The sequence below is a fragment of the Gadus macrocephalus genome, chromosome 18 (assembly GCF_031168955.1).
Source record: "Gadus macrocephalus chromosome 18, ASM3116895v1".
NCBI lineage: Eukaryota > Metazoa > Chordata > Actinopteri > Gadiformes > Gadidae > Gadus > Gadus macrocephalus.
In genome coordinates this window covers 3249132-3258058 of record NC_082399.1, presented here as the reverse complement: position 1 = coordinate 3258058, position 8927 = coordinate 3249132, and the positions used below count along the sequence as shown (strand labels likewise).

The 8927-nt window shown below is 47.1% G+C and overlaps 1 protein-coding gene across 1 annotated transcript; it reads right to left on the bottom strand.

The window, feature by feature from the left end:
• Positions 1-4040: 4040 nt before the first annotated feature.
• LOC132446862 (zinc finger protein 420-like) lies at positions 4041-8624 on the bottom strand. Its single transcript, XM_060037417.1, has 5 exons — positions 8353-8624; positions 7968-8170; positions 7448-7561; positions 7249-7366; positions 4041-7119 (listed from the first exon to the last, which is right to left on the bottom strand). Exons 1-5 carry the CDS (start codon positions 8381-8383, stop codon positions 4313-4315), a joined length of 3273 nt encoding a protein of 1090 aa, XP_059893400.1. The 5' UTR covers positions 8384-8624; the 3' UTR covers positions 4041-4312.
• Positions 8625-8927: the final 303 nt, after the last annotated feature.

The window sequence follows — 8927 nt, the reverse complement described above, 5'->3', positions numbered from 1 at the left end:
AGGCCCCCGTCCTAGGTATCTTCAACTCACACCTCCGGCGGAGTTTTTCTAGCATTCCTGTGGAGGTTGGGGGCATTGAGCCGGAGTGGGCGGTGTTCAAAGCCTCCATTGCTGAAGCTGCGGTGGCTAGCTGTGGCCTCAGGGTCTTAGGCTCCTCAAGGGGCGGTAACCCTCGGACACCGTGGTGGACACCGGTGGTCAGGGAAGCCGTCCGATTGAAGAAGGAGGCCTTCCGGGATATGATATCCTGGAGGACTCCTGACTCGGTTGCAGGGTACCGACAGGCCCGAAGGGCTGCAGCTGCTGCCGTGTCGGAGGCTAAGCAGCGGGTGTGGGAGAAGTTCGGAGAGGCCATGGAGAAGGACTTTCGGGCGGCACCAAAGTGTTTCTGGAAGACTATCCGGCACCTCAGGAGGGGGAAACGGGGAACCGTCCAAGCTGTGTACAGTAAGGATGGGACTCTGTTGACCTCAACTGAGGAGGTCGTCGGACGTTGGAAGGAACACTTTGAGGAACTCCTGAATCCGAATAACACGCCCTCTATGTTGGAGGCAGAGCTCGAGGTTGATGCTGTTTCGTCGTCAATTTCCCTGGTGGAGGTCACTGAGGTAGTCAAACATCTCCGCAGTGGCAAAGCCCCAGGGATTGATGAGATCCAGCCAGAAATGCTAAAGGCTCTGGGTGTTGAGGGGCTGTCATGGTTGACACGCCTATTCAACATCGCGTGGGAGTCGGGTACAGTGCCAAAGGAGTGGCAAACCGGGGTGGTGGTTCCCCTGTTCAAAAAGGGGGACCAGAGAGTGTGTGCCAATTACCGGGGTATCACACTTCTCAGCCTCCCTGGTAAAGTCTACTCCAAGGTGCTGGAAAGGAGGGTTCGGCCGATCGTCGAACCTCAGATTGAAGAGGAACAATGCGGTTTTCGCCCCGGACGTGGAACTACGGACCAGCTCTTCACTCTCGCAAGGATCCTGGAGGGGGCCTGGGAGTATGCCCATCCGGTCTACATGTGTTTTGTGGATCTGGAGAAGGCGTATGACCGGGTCCCCCGGGAGAAACTGTGGGAGGTGCTGCGGGAGTATGGGATAAGGGGGTCTATCCTCAGGGCCATCCAATCCCTGTACTCCCAAAGCGAGAGCTGTGTTCGCGTCCTCGGCAGCCAGTCAGTTTCGTTCTCGGTGGGTGCTGGGCTCCGCCAGGGCTGCGCCTTGTCACCAATCCTGTTTGTGATATACATGGACAGGATATCGAGGCGTAGTCGTGGTGGGGAGGGGTTGCAGTTCGGTGGTCTGAGGATCTCGTCACTGCTTTTTGCAGATGATGTGGTCCTCATGGGATCATCGGCCTGTGACCTTCAGCACTCACTGGATCGGCTGGCGGCCGAGTGTGAAGCGGCTGGGATGAGGATCAGCACCGCTAAATCTGAGGCCATGACTCTTAGCAGGAAACCGATGGATTGCTTACTCCGGGTAGGAAATGAGTCCTTAGCCCAAGTGAAGGAGTTCAAGTACCTCGGGGTCTGTTTCGCGAGTGAGGGTACTATGGAACGTGAGATTGGCCGGAGAATCGGAGCAGCGGGGGCGGTATTGCGTTCGCTTTACCGCACTGTTGTAACGAAAAGAGAGCTGAGCCGCAAGGCAAAGCTCTCGATCTACCGGTCGATCTTCGTTCCTATCCTCACCTATGGTCATGAGGGCTGGGTGATGACCGAAAGGACGAGATCGCGGGTACAAGCGGCCGAGATGAGTTTTCTCAGAAGGGTGGTTGGCGTCTCCCTTAGGTGATAGGGTGAGAAGCTCAGCCATCCGTGAGGAACTCGGATTAGAGCCGCTTCTCCTTTACTTAGAAAGGAGTCAGCTGAGGTGGTTCGGGCATCTGGTAAGGATGCCCACTGGGCGCCTTCCTTGGGAGGTGTTTCAGGCACGTCCAGTGGGGAGGAGACCTCGGGGAAGACCCAGGACTAGGTGGAGAGATTATATCTCAACACTGGCCTGGGAACGCCTCGGGATCCCCCCGTCAGAGTTGGTCAATGTGGCCCGGGAAAGGGAAGTCTGGGGCCCCCTGCTTGAGCTGCTCCCCCCGCGACCCGACCCCGGATAAGCAGAAGAAAATGAGATGAGATGAGATGAGACCAATAAAAAACAACAGTGTTACCCCTTATGTTTTTTTTCATGACGACCAATAAAAAACAACAGTGTTACCCCTTATGTTTTTTTTCATGACGACCAATAAAAAACGACAGTGTTACCCCTTATGTTTTTTTTCATGACGACCAATAAAAAACGACAGTGTTACCCCTTATGTTTTTTTTCATGACGACCTATAAAAAACAACAGTGTTACCCCTTATGATTTTTTTCATGGCGACCAATAAAAACAACAGTTACCCCTTATGTTTTTTTTCATGGTGACCAATAAAAAACGACAGTGTTACCCCTCATGTTTTTTTTCATGACCAATAAAAAACGACAGTGTTACCCCTTATGTTTTTTTTCATGACGACCAATAAAAAAAAAACAGTGTTACCCCTTATGTTTTTATTTCATGACGACCAATAAAAAACAACAGTGTTACCCCTAATGTTTTTTTTCATGATGACCAATAAAAAACTACAGTGTTACCCCTTATGTTTTTATTTCTTGATGACCAATAAAAAAACAGTGTTTTTTTTATGTTTTTCTTATCAACCCCAGCGTGTCCGGTTGCTAAGCGACGTCAACGTCTTTGGCGGACTATGGCCCCGTCCACACGAAGCCGAAACGGGCGAAACCGTTTCGGTTTCGATCTATCCGGTTTCGGAGTATCTCCGTAAAGACGGAGTCAAGCGAAACCGGGTAGATCTGTAGAAACGCTGTAGTACACATGCCAGGCCCATAAGGGGCGCTGCTTCTGCTACAGAAATCCAGAAGAAAATTAAATAAGAAGAAGAGGCAAGCATGCGCATAAAGGCTGCCCCCCGAACCACTAACAACACAAACAAACAGTCAGTCAACAGTCTCAATAAATAATGGCTTAGCAACCCAACAGGGGACATGATCTGCTGCAGAACGATTACAAGCCTGTGGTCCGCCATCATCTTTGTTGTTGTGAGTTCTGTGACTCCGCGGGCTTAACAGTCATTGGCTAGAGGGTCGAGGGGTGGGGCGATGACGTCATGGTTTACGGTTTCAGTCGGTTTCAGGCGTCCACACGAATCCAAAACGAAACCGGGTAGATTTGAAACCACCTCCGAGGGTGGTTTCAGAAGTATGGACGGCTTCGTGGGGACGGAAGGCCGAACCGTACAAGACCTTTGCGGTTTCGCCATGAAATCGGCTCTGTGTGGACGGGGCCTATTTCTCTGCTGATTGCTTATTTTCCCGATAATGACCGGCGTTCTGTACATTATCCCTTACATAACAGCACTCTCTCTCTCCCAACAGTCTTCGCTGCACACTCTCATCATAATACGTATTGTTTGCGGAGGAGGGGGTAGATATAAAGACCGGACAACAAACTGACGTTGCTGTGCTGTCCTTCTTAATTGAAGGAGCAGGCAGAGAAAAGCTCTCTCCTGCTGGACTTTCATTAAAATCAAATACATAAAAATTTCGCAGCCAGTCCAGATGTGTCAGGTGTGCGCGAGACCAAAATGCCATAGATATAATACATTCGGATCGCATGATAGGAATAGAGCTATTCCGATTAGAAATCGGATCAAAAGTGTCCATGTAAACGCGGCTAGTGTGTTGGATTCATGTTAATGTGTATTTAAAGACATTTCAATTTGTGTAAAAAATTGCGGGATTAATATAAAGAAAAAGTCTAATCAACCCAAACTTTCGCGACCCCCCTGCAGTACCTGCGCGGACCCCCTAGGGGTCGCGGACCCCCTGTTGAAGACCTGTTTTAATTGATAAATATCAACAGCGTTACCCCTTGTTTTTTTCATGATGACCGATAAAAAACGAATGTTAACCCTTTTGTTTCATTTGATTAAAACGACAGTGTTACCTCTTGTGATTTTTTTCATGACGACCAAAGAAAAACATCAGCGTTACCCTCTGTTTTATTTGATAAATATCGACAGTATTACCCCTGTTTTTTTTTTGTTTTGTTTTTTCATGACGACCAATAAAAAACAGTGTTATCCCTTATGTTTTTTATTTCATGACGACCAATAAAAAACAACAGTGTTACAGTTTGCCCCTGGGTAGACTGGAGACATCCATATGAGCTTCTAAACAAACAACTTCAAAAATATGTTTTCTGTACTTGTTGGGAAAACACAATATTATGTCACATTTAAGTACAACATAGCTACAATTCTTGGGTTATTTGGGTGTATGCACTAGCTGTATGTGTCTGGCCATACTGTAGGCCTTCTGAAACGCTTTGCCACAGACTAAACAAACATGTTTCTTCTCTCCAGAGTGGATCTTCATGTGTTCGTTGAGGATCGAGACCCGTATGAAACCCTTCCCGCAGGTGTTGCACTCAAACGGGCGATCCGCAGTGTGATGGCGCAGCACGTGATTCTTCACCTCCGAAGGCGACCGGAAGCGTTGGTTGCAGTCCGGAATGTGGCACTTCAAAGGCTTCTCCCCCGTGTGGATCATTTTGTGCCTCGCCATCCCGGACTGGGAGAACATCTTTCCGCAGTAGTTGCACGGGTGGCGCGCATTCTTGTGATTCTGGTGTTTGAGCTGCTCGTGCTTCTGCAGGGATCCCTTCTCTTTGAAGGACTTGCTGCACTGGGTGCACGTAAAGTGCCGCATTTCCCTGGACTCGCTGTGGCGGAATTTGACGTGTCGTCTCAGGTTGGAGTTGCGAGAAAAGGTCTTGCCGCAGTCGGCGCACAGGTAAGGCTTCTCGTTCGTGTGCACCCGTAGATGACCCACCAGGTCTGCGTCCTGTTTGAACTTCATGGCGCACTGGGAGCACTGGAATGGGAGTTGGCCTGTGTGTTTCCACTCGTGTCGAATAAAGAAACGCAGCTTGGAGAAAGCTTTAGGACAATGGTTGCATTTATAGGGTTTGCTCAGCTTGTGGGTGTTCTCGTAGTGCCTGGACAACTGCTTAAAAAACCCAAAGTCTTTCTCACAAAGGGTGCACTGAAAAGGCGTGTGAGAGACCTTGTGTCGTGCCAGGGTTTCGGCGTCTCGTAAGACTCTCCTGCACACCTCACAGTAGAGCTGGTTGTGAGTGCGCTTGTGCCCGTCTAACGACAACTTGTACCTGTAAGACTTTACACATTCATCACACTTAAACAGACCATGGCCAACTCGGTCCTCGCCTGGTTCTATCAGCAGCTGTTCGACGCAAATCCTCTTAAAGTGTATCCTCAAAGAACCCATGCTGTTGAACAATGTGTCACAACGCGGACAGGTTAAGACACCATCAGGGAAATGGGTTTTCATGTGTTCCTTGATATCCAGCTGCACATGTTTCTTGCAAATGAAACATAGGCTTCTTTGGGTTGAGGAATTGGTCTTACTGGTAGCAGGAATTTTCCTCAGTGGCGCATCCTGCTCTTTCAATGCCACCAAACCATCATCGTGATCATTAAGGGCAACAGAGGAACGATCAGTTGAGGAACTGGACAAAAAGTTGTCTTGGCTGGGAGCTACGTGAGAGGGGTCCTGGAGCAAGCTGACTAGATCGCCGTTATGTTTTTCAATATTTGCTCCATCCTTTGCTTCCACTTCATACGGGCGGGGAAGACTGGACTCATTGCCAGATAGCGACATATGATCCTTCAGAAGTGTGCTCTCTTTTCTCCTCCGAGAGGATAAGAAGTGCTGCACTTGCAAGGACTCATCGTGAACCATCCTTCTGTGCCGTATCATGTTTGAGTTGCATGCGAAGTACTTACCGCAGTCCGTGCACAGGAAGGGTTTCTCGTGCGTGTGCACCCGTAGATGGATAGCCAGCTCTGCGTCGTGTTTGAAGTTCATAGAGCACTTGGAACACTGGAAGGGGAGTTGGCCTGTGTGTTGCCACTCGTGTCCAATAAAAATATGGAACTTGGAGAAAACTTTCGGACAGTGTTGGCATTCGTAGGGTTCGCTCAACTCGTGTACGTTCTTGCAGTGACTGGCCAAATGCTTAAAGATACCGAAGTTCTTCTCACAAAGGATGCACTGAAAAGGCGTGTGAGACACCTTGTGTCGTGCCAAGGTTTCGGCATCTCTCACGACTCTCTCGCATATCTCACAGTAGAGTTGGTTATGGACAAGTTTGTGCCTGTTTAACTGTAATTTGTACTTAAAAGATCTTTCACATCCATCGCACTGGTAGAGAGCCAGGGCAACCTTGTCCGGCTCTATCTGCAGCTGATCGAAGCAAACCCTTTTAAAATGTAGCCTTAAGGATTGCATGTTCTTGAAAACAGTGTCACATCGTGGACAGCTTAAGACCCCGTCAGGAAAATGGGCTTTCATGTGTTCCTTCATGTCCGTCTGCACATGCTTGTTGCAAATTAAACAAAGGCCTTTATTCATCGAGGTTGAATTTGCCGAAAGACTGATTTTGAGAGTGTCCTGCTTTTCGCGGGTGATTAAAGATTTCTTGCCTTCCGTGGGGGATGCCAGCTCGACGAAGCAACTGCGTGTGTTCGAACGATCAGACAAAGAATCCTCCGCACTGGAACTTCCAACATTAGTGTCCTCATCAGCCACGACTGTATAAGTTACAGAAGGGAACGGGTCGATGGAGATCTGTGTACTGGGCTCTGGGATCAAAATTTTTGTTCTGGGCAGGACTTTTTTGGACGGCATTTTCCTTCTGTGGTTCTTCTCTTGTAGCAAAATCCTTTTCATTTTCAACCCTCTGTTTGACCTCACAGGTCTGCGTTGCACAGTGGGAACGTCGTCAAGCCTTTTCAACAGGACTAGGCAATCTTTGTCACAAACATCCATTAATTCCTGACTGCTCGTCCCTTCTACTGCCTCCTTCTCCACGGCCATCTCCATGTCCTCCGACATTGCAACTGCAGTGCTTGCATGTGGTCCTTCTATCTGTGAACCGCATCTGTGGACATCAGGCAGAGAATGGGCCTGATGCCCCTTCTCTGCTTTGATCTCATCCCCGACACAGAGGTGCAGAGCTGAGGTTTCACGTGCACCATCAAGGGGACAACCTGAAAATAGAGTGAATTACAATGTTGTAAGTCATGAGAGTGATGAGAGTGAATGTCGTGGGAATTGGAAGAAAAGCCTAGTACAATAAAATAATGATATTTCAGATTGCCCTCATAACAATGGCTTACCATTCTTATCCAGAAGTTCTTTCCGACAACCAAGAAGAGTTTGGAGCTCGCCGCGGTGAGAGACTGACTTCAAACACTCTTCGAGAGCAGAGGGAATGTCGACGAGCATGAGGGCAACCTGGAAGAATTGACACAGTCAATATCAAACCAATAACGATGATCAAGTTCAACCGTCAATCAACATGTTGCATTGGCCGACCTGTTGGATGGTCTGCAGAGGGAAAAGCTTTTCCAGTCTGGTCAGAAAATGCCATGTTACGTTGACCAGGGCCTGATCATCATAGCTGCAGCCAAACTCGCCAGGGATACCATTCTGATGGAGAGGAAATGCAAACTTTGTGATCATTTGCGCCATTAGAGATAGTATTAAATCACAGTCTGTGTAGGATAAGATTTTCCTTCATTTTCTATGATTTTTCAGTTGTTAATAGAAATTCTAAGTAACCCAGTTTAATCTATAAATTAACCCCAAATTCAAAAATAATCTATTGAAAAGCTCAACAGATTTTATTTCATTATCAATTCTTACACATTTATGTTGAGTATATATTTTCTTATTTGCAAAAATTAGTTCAGGGAATGTCCTGCAGTAAAATTACCCAGAAACCCAGAATGGGCATATCTTGTCCTTGATGAACAAGACATCACTCCTTTCAGCTGTGTGTTTATATCCCCCTCACCCCTCAATTTACACTACATCCATGTATTTTATTTCTCACCCGTGCGCGGAGTCCCAGAAGAAGCTGGGTCTTCTGTTCAATGGAGAGTAGCTCAGGGACAATGTCTGTGACCATTGAAACAAACTCCTCAAGCATCCCATAATCCGACACAAGATGATGCTGGACCGTGTGCCATATGGCCCCGGACACCAGCCGGACAGGGGAGAGCAGGAGGCGCAGAGAGGCGAAGGGGAGAGGGGGACCTGGAGGTAAAAAAAACAGGAAGCTGATGCAATTATCAGATGTGGATACAATTATATAATTCGGCCAAGTTGAGGAACCTCTTTGGACGTTTTCACTTTAGCCTTACAGTAAACACATGCCGCTAGAGGAGCTTCGATTAGGACAATACAGGAAACGAATTATGTTTGTACATTGAACTCACCGATATGTTTATCCATTCTGTTTGTCAACATTGGCTGCACGCGCTCACATGAGATCAGAGTGTTTTGTTTTAAACAAGGAAGCAGTGGGCCATTTTCAGTCCGAAACGCTCAAAGCTCCCTGTGCCAAGGTTCCGACTGATCAACAGTGTACCAACCAAACCGCTGGTATATAAATAAAAATAAAATCGTAAAACCTTTAGAATATATTTTATGTTTTTGTCAACCTTTGTTTCGTATTTTGTGATGGAACAAGGACGCAAATAAATTAAATGCCAAACCGGACCATACCGGACCTGCACTTCTCCTTACAAAATAAAATACGGATAAAATAGATGTTTCACCTGTAAATTAAAGTTAAAACAATACAACTAATGGATTGAATATTACAACGAAAATAATGTTATTGGGTTTAATTAGGGATATTTTAATTACTAAGACGCTCTCTCCTACTTAGTTTATCTTATAGTATTTAATACACTGCCGTAACAATGCCATTTCTTACCTCAAATCAAAGTACTTCATCTTCTTTTTAGATATGCTGTACTATCACGTCCTTTGTACATTCTCTGAAAAA

Coding starts and splice junctions, on each gene's coding strand:
- LOC132446862 (XM_060037417.1), bottom strand. CDS start 8,383: ATGTTGACAAACAGAATGGATAAACATATCG. Junction 7,367..7,447: donor CTCTGCAGACCATCCAACAG/GTCGGCCAATGC, acceptor CAATTCTTCCAG/GTTGCCCTCATGCTCGTCGA. Junction 7,120..7,248: donor AGAACTTCTGGATAAGAATG/GTAAGCCATTGT, acceptor CTCTATTTTCAG/GTTGTCCCCTTGATGGTGCA.